Raw genomic sequence first — 19,502 nt, forward strand, 5'->3', positions numbered from 1 at the left:
AATCATATTTTTCAAACAAAGCAAACAGTGACATCAGAATTAAAGTAGCTGCATGCCCCCCTTCCTGTTTTGCCATTGTTTTTCTACTTCCATGATTCCTGTAAGAAACCTGACACTAATTCAGCCAGCATAAGAAGGGGAAAAAGGAGATGAATCATAGGCCACACTGGAAATAAACCAAGAAATAGGAAGACTGATCTTGGCCCCAAGGAACAGCAGTGGTGAAAAATTGCACTGGCAAAGGGGCTATATACTGAGAGTTTAAATTTCTCAAAGGGCAAAACATGGAGTTTGCTAAGATCTACCAGGTGCTTCTCCTCTGTCAGATTTTTGCCCTGGGGACAACTACTGAAGCTGGGGCACATTTCTCTCTTGCTGTGTCATACGGTGTTCCTCTCCCCTCCCCCTCCCGGCGCTCCTGCTGCCTGGTGTGTGTGTGTGTGTGTGTGTGTGTGTGTATTCAGTTTCTCTCTCCCTTGTAAGAACACAGCCGCCTGCCTTCGCCTGCTGCTGCTGCTGTTCTGACTAGCTTTTTGCTGCCTCTTTGCCTCTCCTTTACTCTCTCTGCTTAGCTTCTTGTCTTCTGGTAAGTGTGACAAACACTCCCCCAGGCAGTGTGAGAAGATGTGGGGTGCGGTTTGTAGTGTTCGAAACTTGCAGCATTGAGATTGCCAGTGAACTGTTGAAGAACTTTCCATTGTTTTATTTATAATTAAAATGTGTTGCTCAGAAAGGGATGTGTGTGAGTGATAATCTGCTGGGACTGCTAGTTCAAGGGAAGAATTGTCTCCCAGAGGAGGAAAAAGCAGGCAATAAAGTTTAAAGAGGATAAAATTCAGCAATAATTTTTGTTGTAAAATTAATCTAGAATGAGAGGATTTAAAAGTCACAGTTCTTTGACTTTTTTCTCCCTTTTGTTGATTTATCTTGAGGCTACTTTTAAGAATTGAGTCATCCTGTGCTTTACAATGACTCAGTAATTACATTTTAAAGTAAATGTGGGGCATGAAACTTAAAGGCTACCCATGGGATTAACATAAAAACATCAATGATTACTGTCTCTGATCAATGAAGAATAAAGCTTATACAAACAAAATGCTTGCATTTAGACTAGCCACACTAATACTCCTACGGAGAGTCAGTTCTAAATTCATTGCTTAGAAGTTTGGTTTACTCTAGATTTTATAACATTCTAAGAAGACTTCCTAACACTTTAAAACCCATATTTGCATTTAAGCCTATAAATGTTTACTGTTTTCAATTTGTATTAAAAAGTGCTCTTTTCCCTTGATTTTCAAGGATAAAGTGCTAAATGCCACGGCTCCTTTTAGAAAAGCTTAAAATAGCTCTGGCTGAACAGCAGGTGCTGTGTCTTTCTCCAAGTTCAGGGGAGGCATAGTTATATATAGATGCGTGTGCCCAACAAGTTGTGGTTGGGATAAAGACACTTCAGTGATGAAGACAAGGCAACTGCTCACTGTATCGTTAGATAATAGAGTTGGTGGCTAAAATGAATCAGTGTGGGCTGTGGGGCTGGGTGGAAAATGTGCAGGGATTAAGCAAAACAAAAAAGTTCATAGACACAGACAACAGTATGGTGATTACCAAAAGAGGGGGTGGGAGGAGGTAGAAGGTAAAGGGGGATAAATGGTGATGAAAGGAGACTTGACTTGAGGTGGTGAACACAGAATACAATGCACACATGGCATATTATAGAATCGTACACCTGAAACCTATATAATTTTCTTAGCCAAGGTCATCCCAATAAATTCAATTTAAAAAAGTGTGAGAGAAAAAGACTATGTACTTCTAAGTTAATGAGTACTTGCTAAGGGCCACAAGTGGGTAGTGATGTCTTTAAGTTGAATTTTCTTCTTTTTTCTTTTTTTAAATTTATTTAATTGTTGTTCAAGTACAGTTTTCTGTCTTTTACTCCCATCCCAGCCCATCCCCCCAGTGCTCCCCACCTCCCTCCCATTTCCACCCCCTTAGTTATTCTCCATGTGTCCTTTATATTTATTCCTGCAAATCCTTCCCCTTTTCCCCTGAAATTCCCTCCCCTCTTCCCTCTGGTCACTGTCAGCTGTTCTGTATTTGAGCGTCATTGGTCACATTTTGCTTGCTTGTTTGTTTTGCTAGCGTCCTGTTAAAGGTGAGATCATATGGTATTTGTCTTTCACCACCCGGCTTATTTCACTCAGCATAATGCTTTCCAGTTCCATCCATGCTACCACAAAGGGTAGGAGCTCCTTCTTTCTTTCTGCTGCATAGAATTCCATCGTGTATATGTACCACAGTTTTTGGATCCATTCATTTACTGATGGGCATCTAGGTTGCTTCCAACTCTTGGCTATTGTAAATTGTGCTGCTATAAACATTGGGGTGCATAGATTCTTTTGGATTGGTGTTTCAGAGTTCTTAGGATATAAATTAAAACCTTTTGCATGGCTAAAGACAACAGTATTAAAATAAAAAGAGAACCAACTGTATGGGAAAACATATTTGCCCATGATACCACAGACAAGGATTTAATCTCCAAAATATACAAAGAACTTACATGACTCCACTCTAAGAAGACAAACAACCCAATCAAAAACTGGGCAAAGGACTTGAATAGACACTTCTCCAAGGAGGACATACAAAGGATCCTGAGTCACATGAAAAGATGCTCAATATCGCTAGCTATCAGAGAGATGCAAATTAAAACCACAATGAGATACCACTCTTTTTGCTGGTCAGAATGGCCATCATAAACAATGGCCAACAAACAACAAGTGTTGGAGAGGTTGTGGAGAAAAGGGGACCCTAGTCCACTGTTGGTGGGATTGCAACCACTGTGGAAAACAGTATAGAATTTTCTCAGAAAACTGAAAATGGATCTGCCTTTTGACCCAGCAATTCCACTGCTAGGACTATATCCTAAAAACCCTGAAACACCAACCCAAAAGAACCTATATATGTTAAATTTTCTGATCTTGCTGGAGTTCAAGTATTTGACACCTGCTGCCCTGAGAATGGGGAGGAGGGGCCAGGCACAGAGCAGTGTGTCTCTGGTTTTGCCGTCGTGTCTCCACAGCAGCAAAACCTGTGCATGATGAGCACCTGTCATTTTTTATCCTGATACTCAGCCACTTCACTGTTAAATATCATTTACAAATAGAATGCACCAGTTCTAACCCTGGCTGGTGTAGCTCAGTGGATTGAGCGCGAGCCTGTGAACCAGAGGATCGTGGTTCGATTCCCAGTCAGGGCACATGCCTGGGTTGCAGGCCAGTTCCCTGCAGGCCAACTCCCAGCAGGGGACACAGGAAAGGCAACCATACATTGATGTTTCTCTCCCTCTCTCCTTCCCTTCCCCTCTAAAGATAAATAAATAAATAAATACCACTTTCTTTAAAAAAAAAAAAAAAGAATGCACCAGTTCTTAGGCCTTAGAACTTAAAGGCCTAAGCCAAACCTATTGCAGGCCTACCCATGGTGCTAGCCAGAAACCCTGGAATCTGTGACGTGGCTCATTCTTGTCCCCCTGTTTCCCAAATTATATCTGGATTATTTCTCTAGTTAATTTCCTCCTTGTTCATTAACCATTGATGTTTCTTAAAAATTATTAAGTTACCCTAGAGCTTCTGGAGTGAAAAGAGAAAGTTGTAACCTGTTCTTATTCTCTAAAAGAAAGCCAGTTTTTATAATACAACAAAAAAGCATTCGAGAAATTGAAAGAATTTCTTAATTTACACCTTCTCTCGTTCTCTTATTCCAAAAATGATGCTAGTTTGAAGTTCAAAAAAGCATTTTCATCTCCCGGGAAAAGAAAAATACCAGAAAAAAACAAAAAAGTATGTCCTATATTCACGCTTGGCTGGTGTAGCTCAGTGGATTGAGTGCGGGACTGAGAACCAGACAATCACAGTTCCATTCCCAGTCAGGGCACATGCCTGGGTTGCAGGCCAGTTCCCGGCAGGGGACCCATGAGAGGCAACCATACATTGATATTTCTCTCCCTCTCTCCTTCCCTTCCCCTCTAAAGATAAATAAATAAAATCTTAAAAACAAAAAGAAAGTATGTCCTATATTCAGTATAAGAATTCATTTATGTCAATATACTCTTATTAATCAAATCTTCATTTACAGATTAAAATAGTTAAGAAATATTGTTGCTATAAAAGATTTTAGTAAGTTCAGGGGCTCTAATATTAAATATTTTAACTGAAAAAATAATACCGTTTAAAATGTAAATATTTTAAATGTATACATCCATGTACTTCCAATAATTGTAAATCTACATAGAATTATTTAAGAGCATGGTTATACAAATTGACTATTCTAAACAAAATGATAAATGTGGCCATGAAAAACAACATCTTGAATTACTCTGTTAATATCAATAATAGGAGATACTAGTGGGATTTAAAGACCAAAACCAAAAATCTGCTCATAGCATGACCCGATTTGGAAAAGTGGCTTCCCACTATTTCTACCTATCCAACTGCAATATCGGTTTGTGAAAGTGCACTCACTCTGTGTTAGAAACTGTAATTAGCAGGTCCTCATTTGGGGATATCCTTATCATGGACATGTAACTGGGTTAACTACAGAAAATCCGGCTGTGCTTGCCACTAGGTACCGCTCCCGGGATGGAGGCTAACCACTCTGTACAGCTCTCCGGAGAACCACAGTCTGCACCTCCCGGGGACGGCTCATCATCACCCAGTCAAAACGGCCTGGAGAGCCAAGGGCATCGAGACTCCTCATCGCCAGTCCAAGCACCACTGAAGGAGGTAGAGGTGAAACCTGAATCAGGGGCTCATGACATCTCTGAAGAGCTGAATAGACAGCTGGAAGCCATCATTAACACGTACGGGTCTGCTGCCCACACTGCAGGCAGAGAGAGCTCCACCAAGGCCAAGGAGCAGCCTGAGAACACAGAACCCGCTGACCAGGAGGACGGGGACTGTGAGGAAGCCACTGAAGAGGCCGAGAGAGAACCCATCACTTCTGGAGAGCCACCCACAGCCAAAGAGCCTGTCAGCAATAAAGAGCAAAAATTGGAAAAGAAAATCCTAAAAGGATTAGGCAAGTAGTTGTATTCTATATTATGATTTTCCTTTGAATTAGTTTAAAACAAAGGGGCTCTTCCTCCAACCTTTACTAAAAGACACAGCTCATATTTGGATTACTGCAACAGCTTCCTTCAGGGTTTCCCTACACATTCTTGCTGGACTTGTCCCCAGGTGCTTTCCCTCAACAGAGCTTAAGTGAACTTTCCACAGGTTACCCACTTCCCCTCTGCCCTCAGTGGCTTCCCATTTTCTCAGAACAAAGATCAGAACCCTCAACAGTCTTTCAGGCACGAATGGTCTATCCCAAGCCATTCTTTCTAGCTTCACCTCACACCACTCTGCCCTACCACATCCCCCTCCTGAACTCTGTCCCTATCACTACCACCGCTACTGCTGCCTAATAACTAGTCATGTTGATCTCTCTCAGTTCTTTAAACCTGCCTCGGGGCCTGCATACATCCTATTTTCTCCACCTCGATGTTCCCACCCATTCCCCCAATACAGACATTTGATTGCTTACCTCATCATTTAGCTCACAACTCAACTGTCATTTCCTTAGCCCAACTATAGATGAAGTCTTCCTGTTTTCTGTTTCTGTTGGTACTATGTATCTTTCCTTCCTAGCATATACATCAGCATTTAAGAGTGTGCGTTTATTTTGTGATTATCTGGTTACTAGGGATCTTCCCCACTAGCTCTTTTTTCGAGGGCAGGGACTGTGTGCACATTGGACACCGTCAGAGGCCTGGTGTGCAGGACAGTAGATGGCACATGGTAGGTGCTCGGTAAATATTTGTTATAAAGACAAATGGCTGAATAAAAGGAAAATGAAAGCAAAGCTAGTGGAATTCGGGTGTAACCAAAATGTGAGTGTTGGGATTGTTTTGTACATGTGAAATGTCAGTTGGATCACTTAGTAGTATGTCCCACTACTATACCAACTATTTTTTATTTAACAAAGCTCTTCAGAAATGTGTCCATTTTAGAATGTCAGTAATTTGCAGGAAATACGCTTACTCTCATTATTCCATTGGTTTGGCAAATACTGATTAATATCTCATCTTTATGAGGCCCTGTGCTAAGGGCACAAAGATAAGTAAGTGGTCAAGGCCTTTTAGTCAAGGAGCTCTCAGTATAGAGAGGAAAACATGTAAACTAATTATTACATAAGCTAAGCGCTAGAACAGGCACAGGAAAATCATTGAGAGAGACATGAGGGACAGCAAAAATGGCTGTGAGAGAATTATTGTTCTAGCTACAAATGAGAGTGTGTTACTCTGCATATGAATGTCCCTCTGCCTGTGTTCCTTGGTGGATTCCACTGAAACACCCACTACCAACACCACCTCCTAGGTGGTTCATTCCCTGACCTGCCCAGGCAGAGTCTGCATCACCTTCCTTAGTGTTTTATTAAATTTCCTGAAGCAAACATTTGCTTACATATCTGCCTCCCATGCTGGTTGGAGAATCTATCAAGGGCAGTGCTCACATCTTACTCGTTTCTGAAGACAAGGAGGCAGAGTGAAAGACTGTGAGTGTTAGAATCAGAACTGGGTTCAGACTCTAGTAACAGGTTATCTGTAAATCCAAAAGTGTATCTGTGCTGACACAGGACATCACGATGATGCTTAAAATCCATTCATTGCTGGCAGTGCTTTCAAAAAGAACTAAAAGACATATTCAAATAGTCTATTTGACCCACCCAGCAAAAAGATTAACCCAGATAATATCTAGTTGCAGCATGCAAGATTGGAATTACTCTAGTGTTTTAGCACTTTGGGAAGGCAAATGAAGTTGATCTGTGTTACAGGAGCTATTTTGCCTTCCCATTCCAAGGCACCTCCAAAGAGTCCCTTAACACAAACTTCCCATAAGACAATACAGAATCATATACAGAGATGAATGATTTCACGTGTTTCCAACCAAGAAAGTTCTTTCCCTTCACCACTCTAAAACCACATCTGCACAGGAATTTGTAGGAGTTGTACTGAGAGGATGGACATGAAGAAAGTAGAAGTAAAGTTAAAGATGGCCAAGTTTGGTTTCTATTCTGTTCATGAATTATTTCAAGATCTGTATGAACCTCTTAATTTTTAAAATTCGAGAGAAAATTCCACAACTCTAATTCTGCCACTATCCATAAATTGCCAAATTTCGATGGAACGTGTTTAGCGTCAGAACCAATATCTATGAGTCCAACTGCACGGGTGGGTCCACTCTAATGATACGCACCCACAATACTGACCTTCCTGTGCCGTCCCTCTGAATACCATCCATGTTCTTCTAACCACTGTGCTATTCCAGCCACAACAGGAGTTAAAGCAACATTTAAGGCTAATACATCTAAATATCTAACCACCATTTTAAATATTATTTCAGTTGTCTGCAAGTAATTTTAATAGGCTTCTTGGCCATTTTTTCAATTAAATGGCCCTGTACTATTATCTAAATCAGTGGTTTTCTAACTTAGCATTGGAATCAAATACACGATTTGTCAAAAATGCTGCTTCTTAGCACAGAGATTCAGAATTGGTAGGTCTGGATTAGGGCCAAGGCAGCCTGGGTAATTTTGACACAGATTGTATAAGCAATGGTCCCAGTGCTTCTAAAAAGTGTTTCCTCGACCTTTAGCAGAAAATAGAAAGTGCCAGCTGTGGTCGTCTTTTAAAATCTATCTGGACCTTCTGTAGAATGGTATTAAGTCATTCTACCCATGCCCAAAGACATATCCTTAGATTCCACATATGTATTTGATCACAGATGAGTTTCTAGTTATTGCATATTTATCAGGAATTTTCACCTTATTGGTATGTTTAAGGTGCTGAAATGTTCTGACTCTCTAACCCAGAACTTTCCAACTTTGGGATATTCGAGATTTCGGACCGAGTTACAATGATCCTACCGCCAGAATTCTCTGACCTTGAATACACAACAACAAAGGACTCCAATGGTGATGGGCACGGTTTGAACATTTCCGAAACTTACTGGACCAAAATACCCTTCTTTCACAGAACACCTCTGCGTATTTAGAAAATGTTTCTGCAGCCCTGGCACCCAGGACTTATTTTTCCTGTAGGGGCTGCAACTCCTCCCACAGCCAACACACTGTCCCTTCGGTGGGCAGAGTCACTCTCTATCTCTTCAGTGTGCGCTTCCTCCCTGGCATCTGAAGTGAGAGGAACAAAAACAGATTCCCCGTTGGAGGGCACAGTGGTGTGTCCTGTTAACATTTCAACGGCCCCCTTGCTTCCCTCACTCTGTCTTCCAGGCTCACAAGTGATTTACTAATCATTCCTCTGCTAACATTGTCTGGGCTGTACAAGATCTACATTGAAATAAGCACAAAACTGACAAAATATAATATACTTTCTGATATTTAGGTTGATAACTGATTGAGTAGGAAATCAGTTTGAAGCAAAAGCCCAAGAGAAAACAGAGCTGATCCACAGGCCCATTCTACTCTCAGGATCCATTTAGTCAAACCAACTTACTATAGATAGGGAAATTGAAGCCTAAAGAGTTGGTTTTTTTTTTTCCTAATGATATGCACCCACAATACTGACCTTCCTGTGAAGGAAGGACATTGAGTAGGACATTGGGAATCTGGAATGTCTTTAGCCATTTACTCACTTTGCCTTAGAACGGTCACTTCTTTTATTGATTCTAGAGAGAGGGAAAGAGAGGGAGAGAAATATCAATGTGAGAAAGAAACACCGATTAGCTGCCTCTTGCATGTGTCCCAACTGGGCTTGTTCCATGACTGGGAATCAAACCTATGACCTTTTGGTTTACAGGAAGACGTTCCAACTGACTGAGCCACACTGGTCAGGGTGAAGCCTAGAGGGTTTTGAGTTTTAAAGACGGAAAAAAAATGTTATTCAGTTAGTGGATATGATTGTAAGATTAGTCATAATGAAAACAAGGGGAAAACCTGAAGTCATTAATGTTGCAGAACCAAATACATACAAAAATAAAAACAATCAGTATATTAGTTGAGAAGCATTTACTTAGCTCTCTTAATGTGTTTCGTTTTTCTACTTTAAGAGAGTTTCAGTTCTACCTTCTGAAGGGCACCTTGAGCAGCACATTGGGATTCTGGAATGTCTTTAGCCATTTACTCACTTTGCCTTAGAACGGTCACTTGCCTGGTGGTCTGTTTCATCCATTTTACTTTGATTTCTGGTTTCACTGTGAGAGGGAAATAAACTGCTGCTAAACAAGTGCTAGGTTTTCTGGAAAAGATGGTAGGAGACCAGATACATTCACGGAGAAGAAGAATCAGCCAAGACTAAAAGGTTCATGAATAGATTCATAGGGATGCTAAAACACCGGCCAGATTCTGAAAGGAGGAGAAGTAGGAGAAGTAGGTGGAAAGAGAGAGAAAAATACGTCTCGAGCAAAAGAATTTGTACTCCCTTCTGAGCTGAAGTGGGAAAGGATATATTCATTTCTTATTGCTTTTTTCTAATGTGTTTCTTTTTTAATATACACTTGGCTTTATTTTATTTTTCCTGGAATAATCTCCCCAATATGACTCTTAAAGGTTTTCTTTCTTTTTAAGAAATTTTTCTTTATAGTTACAGCCAAGAAATTACTAGTAGTTTAAACACATCATCAACCAACCTAATAAGAAGTCCAGGTCCACTGTCCAAATGAGTAAGAAGCCAAAGTTCCAGTTACATATAATAAGGCCACTAAAATACAAGAGAAATAAAATGTCAGCTGAATGGAAAACTATGTGACTAGAACATACAGGGAAGGTAGTATTTTCAAAACTGGTATAGTTAATAAAACCAATGAAAGCAAACAAAAACCATGACTACGAGAGGTGACAGGGAGGGGTGAGAGAATCTTTATAAATTTTAGAAGTGGACCAAAGCATTTGAGGTAAACATATACGCCAGCCAAGCAATGTTGTTTTTGTTGTTTTTCTCTAAATCAAGCTAAAAACAGTTAAAGCTATTTCAGGAATCAAAATCTTAGAGGCTGAACTCAGAATCCATTTAGCCAACCTGCTAATTCTATACACAGGAAAAATGAGATTCAGTGAGTTTAAGAATTGGTAAAAGAAGTCCCTCAACTGGATTAACTATGCAGTTGGTTCTAGAACACAGGCCCCCAACTGGAGCCCAGTGTTAATTTTGCTCTACTGTCCTTCCTGTCTACATACATACATATTTCCCTTAAAATATATCTATAGGCTCTCAGGAATTAGTTGTATTACTCTCGTTATCTTTAAATTATGTTAGAGGGAAAACAAAGTTAATATTGAAATATGGGTCTGGGTCGAACATTGGAAAAGAACATTCAAAGTCTTTTCCTGCTCTCAGCTTTTCCCACCACTCTTCAAAATCAGGAAGCTGGAAGACAGATGCGTGTGTACACCCAAGACCATATGTTAGCCCCCAAGTTCTAAAAAATCATTTTGAAAAAAAGGCATAGTTTCAAATACTCATTAAATCTACATAATTTGTCACCAAACCTTGCAAAAATAGTCATCACTACACTAAAAGTTCAAGAAAAATCCCAGTCAACACATCTGCAGCTAATTTCACTGTCTTACTTTAAAGTTTTCCATTTCTTTGAGGTAGAAATAATACTTGTGCATTACAATACTCCTTCAGTCTACAACAGTGCTAATAGCCACAGTCACATGTGACATGGTTGTTATCACTACATGGTGGGGGGGGGGTCTACTTTCTTGTAGACTTACAACCCAAATGAGCTTTATGCGGAGTGGTGACCGTATGCCACCGTGTACCTTGCCTAGCTTTAATGAAGACTTCAGGTCTGCCCCTTGCTTTCTTCACGACCAAACTCACTTCACATTGCTTTAGAATGACACGTTAGGAATAAGGCAGATCACCCCCTCTCCATAGATGTCCCTGAGTAGAGGAATTTTTCCTTTTGTGTCCAACACTGTCACCAAATGATTATATTTTTATGGGACTATAATTACAGCCTTTCTTAGAAGATGAGCAAATCTATTTCACTGCTCTATGACAATCCAACACACCACTCTAGCAAAATTAATGGAAGTTTAGAAACTAAGTTCTTTGGTGTCACAAATTTATGAATTCTGTACATGCCTGTTTCCAATTTCTTGGATTTTTTTTGTTGACGGGAAAGGTCATTTTTGAAGGATAGTTGATGTTTCTGAGTCTTAATCTTCTATACAAAATAACAGCATATGAGAAGAGTCCTCAGTGAGTGCAATGATAAAAAAAACACCCTTCTCACAGTTAAAGAAAAAAAGTAGAAAATATACTTTATGTAGGGGAAAAGGAGAGCCATTGGACTCACTCAAGGGTTTCTCTCTCACACAAATGAGACATGTAATGGTTTTACGTGTCAGTGTTTATCCGGGGAGGTATCCCACCATACACTAAATGTTACAGGTGACAGACCTATTTTTCCTCTAACCAATTACACAGTTGTCTTCAAGACTCTCCATTTGATTGACATGATGCTAGTGTGTACTGGTTGGCTCTGTTTTGTTCCATCATTACCATCAATATCTACTGAGCACTTATCACAGACCAAACACTGTACTGGATCCTAGACCTAATCTGATAGTCGTACAGCGTCTTACCTTTAACAGTTGACACTAACGCAGGACAGCAGTCTTCACGTGGGCACCTTCCACAGACTAAAGACAAGTGTGAAGGGATGGCCTGGCCGGCACCATGCAAATTCATCCCTATGCTAGAGAAATAACTCAAGCCCAGTGCGGTGGGGGTGGAGCAGCCCTGGTTGTCACTTTAAAAGTAGCCTGTCATGCCAGGCCGCGACTGGAGAGCTAGTGGGGCACCTCTCGTGCCCACCTTCCCCCATCTGAGGCCATGTCTCTAATGCAACCTGACTCGCGGGGCAAAGACAGACAAAACCAGCTGTTAGAGATGAGGTCATTTTTTTCCAAAAACAATTTCCTTTTATTTCTTTCGGTTTCCCTGGCATCAAAATTCCACATGGGAGTGAAGTGATTTAGAGCAAGTAGACAGACTTTGGATCCAAGCCTTGGCTCTGCCAGTACTAATCATGTAACTCTGGACTCTCTGGGCCTTAGGTTCTTATCTGTAAAACTACCCAGTTGTCTGTGCGCCTTTGAAGTTCTTTCTAGATCTAAAGTGTTTTGAAGCCATTGGAGTCACCAGATTTAGCAAATAAAAACAAAGGATACCGAGGAAAATTTTAATTTAAGGTAAACAATACATAAAATCTTTTATGACGACTATATCCCATGTCCTGTATTTTATCTAGCAATCCTAATTCCATGATTTATCTGCCTATCCAAGATGAAAGCAAAAATGTCAGCAAACAGGAAATGCCTGTTCTTGAAGGAAGGTTGTCAAAGTTATTAATATCCTTGTGCAGATTTATGCCAGGAAACTTGGGCTCTACTGCGCAGTTTGACCTCCCCACTTTCATTAGACAGAGTGGTTGTCCGTCTGATCCACTCTGATCGGACTTTTGAAAAGATAGGCTCAATGGTACAGGTAGGCCTCAGGGTCCCTACCCTCCCTCCCAGCACTCAGCCCAGTGGCCACAAGATTTCTGGGCACCACAGAAAGGCAAACTGAGCACTTTGAGCTAAAGAAGACAAAAAGAAGAACAATGAGGAGGAAAAAAGAAAGAATCTGAGGCTTACCATCAAATAATCACAAACAGATGAGTTCTTAAACATAGCATAAACTCCAACTGGGAACAGAAATGCAACTGCCAACAGAGATTAAGGCCTGGGCGGGAGAAGGGGAGGCCCAGGAAGGCCAAACTTGTAACCACAGAGACACACAAAGGCCTGGACAAGACCCTGCAGGCCATGGGTCCATTTTCTCTATTTATTGATTTTATTCTCTGCTTGGTAGGATATACGATCCGAGTTATTCCCACCTAAAACTCATGGAATGAGCTTATGCACAGAAACAAGAGAATTGGTTCCCCTCAACCTCCCCGCCAAAAAAAAAGAGGAAAGAGGTACTAAAAGAACAGCAACACCAAAAAAAATTTTTTTCTAAAATAAAAGGACAGACCAAACTGTCAAGTTTCTCTGCTTCGGGCTGGAATTACAGCAACTCCATGTATCAGTGGTGGCTGTTTCACAGAGGTCAGAAATGTTGATGGACTGCTTTGCGACTTAAAAAAATTAATTAACCTGGGGAAATGGTTGATTCATTCTTTCATAAAGTTAGTGTTATTGATTCCTTTGCATATTTTCAAAATATTTAAAATTGTTTTGAATATTTAGACTATGGGGAGGGGAGTAACAAGAATGGATTCTTGGGAACTACTGTTACATTGAGAATCTACCATGAGCCTGAGACTGTGCCACACACATTCACAAACTTCTCAACGAATCCCCACTTATTCTGTAAGGTAGGTACCACTCCTTCTTACAGGAAAAGAAAATTATATTTGAGGCTCAGATAGGTTAAGTGGCTTAGTCAGGGGTGGGTAGGAACTAGCCAATGGACAATCTAAGAGATTCCAGCCCATATCACCTGACTTCAAGTTCAACACTTTCTTTTAAAAATGTCTTCACCATTTTTGTTTTCTTTTAAGGCAAAGAAGCTAACCTGCTAATGCAAAATCTGAACAAGTTGCAAACACCTGAAGAAAAGCTTGACTTTTTATTCAAGAAGTATGCTGAATTGGTAAGACCTTTGATTCTCTCTTTTTGTCAGAAAGTTCTGGGCTCTGGTTAGAACTGAGAAAGGAGGCTCTTAGTTTTTTGGGCACATCATTATAGATCATGACTGGTTAGTTCAGACAAGCCAAAGCTAGAATTCATAAAAGCAGAATGTTTTAAAAGAAAAAGAAACAGAAAAACTGAATAACAGCAGAAGGCGGAAAGAGGGTAGTATTGGTGTGTTCTCCACCTTCAAGTATGAGTATAATTTGTCAGAGAGAATTATACATAATTGAAAACTCTGGATATTTTTGAGTTCTTTTTGTCTTTGCAATAGAACAGATATACATTCAACATGAACTTCCACTTCATTGTGTGCCCAAGTTTGGGAGGGGTCCCCTCAGGAAGGCAAAGGGTTGAGTTAATCTCACTCCCTCGGTTTGTGACGCATTCTCATTGGGACTTGATGACTTTTAGTTAGCTATTCATTCATTTATTCTCTTTAATCTACACCTCTTCCTCTCCCCGACATGGCAAAGTGTTCCATGTGCCCAGTTCTGGGTCTTCCCCAGTCAGTCTTCCCTTTCAATAAGTCAGGGCCGCTAGGAGGAAGGGAAGCCACTCCCAGGCATCAGAGAACGCATGATGGGCATTGTTTCCTCGTCAGTGGGCAAGCTGGCAGAAAGGGAGCATTCGGTGAAGCCAGCACGTCGGGTTTCAATGAACCCTCACAAACCCGTGCGGAAGGAGTTTGTGTACTACCACATCAGAAGTCTGTGTACTACCCTGGGGTGTGAGGAGCCCACAGCTGAGAAGCGGCATCCTCTCAAATGAAGCGAGGCCATGTGCTTCTCTCTGATTTCTGCTTATTTTTTTAAAAAAATTAATTTACTTCTTTTAGAGAAGCAGTGACAGAATGAAACTTATGTCCACACAGAGCTGACCAATTCCTACAGGCAGAAGGTTGGCCTGCATCCATGGACAAATTTACCTGGAAGCCAAAGAAAAGGAAGTAGAGTCAGGGCCTCTCACTGCCATGCCCCTCAGAAGCCCTGGATATACTTCTTTTTTCTTAATTCTGTTGCTTTTTTTTATTATTTTAAAAAGAAGGCCTCCCAAACTGAATAAGCTTCAGTCCCACCAACCCCTCAGGTCCCCAGTTACATTTTATCCCCCTTGATTCAGTACAATTTAATGAATGACTGGTTTTCCTTCCCTTTTACTATAACTACAGTCTTATAATCTGTTTCTTTTCTCTTTTCTGTTATGTATCTCGATGCATCCTGCTGTACTAAACCATCTATTCAGTAGACCCACAGAAGTTAGGAAAGCCCCAGTGACCACCTGATCTCCTCACTCTGGCAACAATACTTTTTCATTATTTTTTATTATATTAACCACATCACGATTATATAAGAAAAATGCTGAATACACAATGCAAGGAAAAATTTCTCTATTCCCATAATCTAAAATACAAACTTTAACTTGTACATCTTCCTTTCAAGTACTGCTATATATGCAATGATACCATTTATTATAATTCCCATCACAAGGTACCTATACAGCTGATCCTAGAGCGACACAGGTTTAGGGCCCGACCCCCTTCACAGTTAAAAATCTGAAAACAACTTACTTGCCAAAAGACAACTGCTTCCAGCCTCCTGTGGACCAGAAGCCTTACCAATAACCAACAGTCAATTAACACATATTTTAATATGAGATATATATATATATATGGGTGTGTGTGTGTGTATTACTGTATTCTTACACTAATATAAGCTGGAAAATGTTATTAAAAACTCATAAGGGTATAAGAAAATACATTTACAGAATTACATATATGTATTGAAAAAAAACCCATGTTTAAGTGGAACCATCCAATTCAAATCCATGTTCTTCAAGGGTCAACTGTAATTTGGACTCTGGTATTTTGGCTCACAGTGCAGATATTTTCCCACACAGTTTATAAGTCATCATAATATTTTGTAAAAGGGTGTTGTTTTCCATTAAGTGGACATATCTGCTTGTTGTCCTCTAATTTGGGGACACTTAAGATCCCTTCCTCTGTTTGCTGCAGTGAACATCATCAGGCAATTGATTTGTCCCTGCTCTCTCTTTTTTGTGGTATTAGGGGAAAGTTCCAGAATTGGGATTACTAGACCAAACATTATGAATGCCTATTTTTATGGCCATATTGCTTTCCAAAAGAATGGCAGAAATTTCTAAAGCAAGTATCTGTATATCGTATATTGCAACTCACTGAACTTTGGCTATTAACCCTCTATGAACAATTTCAACGCCATAAAATAAGTTACGTGTCAAAAATAATATTTTTCAAAAGTATATGGCTCCTTTTCTCATCTGTCCATCCTGCTCTTTTGAGTACTTTCCATATCATTTCTTCCTTGCCCCTTCAATGTACCTATTCATACTAAAGCCATTCATGTTTAGTTTCTAACACCAGGCGCCATGCTCAGCTGGACGGGGCATCACTCTAGACCCACTCAGGAAGCCATTTATGGGACTGCAGCCCCACAGCAGTACATGGGAAAAGCATCACGTCTCCACTCTGCTTACCCTGGTCTCAGGGAGCTCCCTGCACCTATTTACCCACCTACCTGAGCAGTCATCCCACAGAAGTCCTTTTTCCAAGGGTCCTACTGAGTTCAAGCCTTACTTACTACACTTTGACATGTATATCATGCTGAATAATAAACTTTAAAGCCCCAAAGATTATTCTATTTTTAAAAAATGAGAGAAAATTCACCAAAAAATATAATAAACCCATTTCATGTCCTTTTCAGAAAGAAAATGTTATGAGAAATTTCAGTCTTTTACTTGGAGACGAAAACCTATTTCCCTGCTCACTGATTTGAATATTAATACAGAAACTGTCTGGAATATGTGTTAGCACAGAATAAATCATTAAATTCAAAGCTGTGAATCAGACTGCCTCTCCAGCTTACTCGTCCTTACATATTCAGAGTTATGCAATATTACCTACTATAGTATTCATTAATAAATAAGGATAAGTTCATCAATAAATAAGAATACTTCATGACTAAGGTAAGGAATGAGCTAGGAGATATATTTTTTGCAAATGTTCTCAATTTTAATGTAGTTACGACAATATCACTAATACTATTCTAATTTAGTTCTTGGGACTAATGTTGCTTCTTCAACTTCATAGTACAAAAGAGAGAACAAGAGAACTTGTAGATAAAAACCCTATATGCCTTTTACAATGGTACAGAGCTGTGTCTAAGTGCATTATTAAATCACAAAGCCAGCATCTGTCTGAAGTTGACTCAAATGCAATATGTTTGTTTTCATTCATTAAGAAACCCCATATGCATTCACAGAAGTCTGAAGTAATTATACAAAATTAGCCACACTCTAAAATAAGAAATTATCAGAGAGTTGGGGGGTTTTATTTAGAGCACAGCAAGACAGACCTAGCTACATTTCAGATGTGTGTGATCTTGTGTAAACTGCAACATTAAATGGTTGACAAGCAAGCACAGATTATTGCTCTTCCAACTGATGAAATGCATGTACCGTCTCCTCCTCCTGATGCTCAGATACATCAGATGGGCACTGTTCCTCCAAAGGGGGTGGTTTTGCCTGCCACGGGACAACAAGCAGAGATATTTTGGATGTCACAATTGGGAGATGGGGAGGTGCCACCAGAGTCTAGCGGGTAGGGGTCGGGACTGCTGCTAAACAGCCCCCAGTGCACAGGACAGCCCCACAACAAAGAATCATGTGTCCTCAAAGTCAATAGTGCTAAGGCTGAGAAACCCTGACATATGGCTTAATCTTCAAAAAGCAAAGTCTAAACTGTAAAGGCAGTAACCATAATAACAACATAGGAGTTTCAAGAAAGGACAACAGGTCTGTCAAGTCTAAACAAAAGCATGAGATGTTCCAGCCCTATCCAATAAACGTGGTGAAAAATGGAAGGCCCTCGTGTATCCTAGGAACAGAAAGTGAGCATGAAAAGTATATAATAAAATATCACTGGCCTTCCAACCGAACATCAAGAAGGCTATCAACTTTAATCAATATTTATAGTAATACGGACGTAGTTTTTCCCAATACCAATTCTCACTAATAATTAAAAATTGCCCCCAATTATGAAGACAGGGTATCAGGTATGAATATCCCCAACTGGATGTGGCAAGGGTTTACCACAGACATTTCAGCGCAACAGGAGTAAAATAATTTGTGAGCTGAAGAAAGTGTGGCAGTCCTGTTCATAGAAGGAACACATGCTTCTTCAGGATGGGGTCACGGAGACACACACCAGGACTCATGTCCTGTGTGTCCATTTGCCTCAGACTCTGTGAGACGCCAGGAATAACTACGGCCTAAAGCACAGAGGGGCTTCCCAGGGCTTTCCTCTTCATTAGCCAACAAGGTCATTGTTATGACAAGTACGTACCTGGCTTCCCTACCAGTCAGGCAATAGGACCGAGCCCAGAAGAGGAAATGGCTCTGCACAAAGGGCTGCCCCTTCCATAGGCCACACTGTCAGACCGTGAGCCACACCCCTGGTGTGCTGGTCTCTGGTGGCTGCTGAAGGTTCATCCCCAAGCTGCCCCAACCCAACTAAAATGTCACTAAAACGTTGCCAAATTTTGCAAATATGAACTGCCCGGTTAACCTTCCATTTCAGGTAAACAACCAACAAATTTATTTAGTAAAAGTATGTCTCATACAATACTCTGAGTATACCTTTACTGAAAAACTATTCCTTATTTATTTGAAATTTAAATTTAACTGGTTCCACGTTCTTTCTGGCAACCCTACCCCAGAACTCTAGCACCCTGACATGGGAAGTCCGGGGGACGCTGGTTCCACATCCCATGCCGTCCCTGACACAACTCAGTTATGGCTGCTGGAAGAGAGTGAGAAGTCCCACTGTGCGCAGCAGAAACAACCGTCAGGACTTATTCAGCACAGCCAAAGGGAATGCCCGTGGGCAGAGAGCAGGGCGTGTTACAGATACTAGACATGCGCTGTTATGTTCTGCAGTGGCTGTTTCAGAAACTTTGGTGACGAATAGTCAATGCTTAGGTAGCTGAGGGGCACTTTCTCTTCTCCCCCTTTTTCACAACCCACCAACTTCATCTTCTATTTACCAGGAGGCTGCTTTTCTCTTTCCAACTTTCAAAAATAGTTGTGATAAGCTTATTTTGAGAAAGAATATTGAAAACTAAAGGTAAACCAAGCAGACACACTTTTAACCCTTCCCCGGCACAAGGCATTAATAATACGGCTTCTGGAAGTTTACAAGGCATGAGTCATGCCTTTCTAATGCTGACTGGCACCATTAGAGAGACTCAAGGAAGCTAAAGCTACATTCTAGACCATGAAAAGGAAGATAAAAGTACGAAGAGAGCAATAACAATGATGACGGTAAGGAGAAACCTGCAAACATTGCGCTGTGAAAACCGTGTCTGCCAGTACCACAAAGGTAGCACTGGTGAGGTTCATTGGATCCCAGAGGGACACTGTCAATAGCAAAGAACGCACTTCCAAACCAGAGTCATCCTCAGGCATTTCCCCCATTTGCTCCTTTCTTATTGACTCAGAAGAGATTTCTGCCATTTTCTTTCACATGTGCATGCTCCTGTCTAGCTGGATGAACATCGCAGTGAGCAAAAGACCTTAAAGCTCCTGCAAAAGAAGCAGGGCCAGATCCAAAAAGAAAAGGACCAGTTACAAAGCGAACACAGCAGGGCTATCCTCGCTCGAAGCAAACTGGAGAGTCTGTGTCGGGAGCTGCAGAGACACAACAAGACCCTGAAGGT

General features: G+C 40.7%; 1 protein-coding gene across 1 annotated transcript in view; it reads left to right on the top strand.

Annotated features, from left to right (window-relative positions):
- Positions 1-487: 487 nt before the first annotated feature.
- The window catches only part of TXLNB (taxilin beta), a 43,558-nt gene continuing 24,543 nt past the window's right edge, over positions 488-19,502 (top strand). Inside the window, exons 1-4 of the mRNA XM_037045622.1 lie at positions 488-586; positions 4,621-5,073; positions 13,620-13,711; positions 19,330-19,500. Of these exons, the coding sequence (XP_036901517.1) occupies positions 4,635-5,073; positions 13,620-13,711; positions 19,330-19,500 (702 nt within the window). The 5' untranslated portion in view covers positions 488-586; positions 4,621-4,634. The remainder of the gene's footprint in view (positions 587-4,620; positions 5,074-13,619; positions 13,712-19,329; positions 19,501-19,502) is intronic.

Source organism: Sturnira hondurensis, unplaced genomic scaffold (genome assembly GCF_014824575.4).
Source record: "Sturnira hondurensis isolate 20B ecotype Veracruz unplaced genomic scaffold, ASM1482457v3 Scaffold0004474, whole genome shotgun sequence".
In the NCBI taxonomy this organism is placed as follows: Eukaryota; Metazoa; Chordata; class Mammalia; order Chiroptera; family Phyllostomidae; genus Sturnira; species Sturnira hondurensis.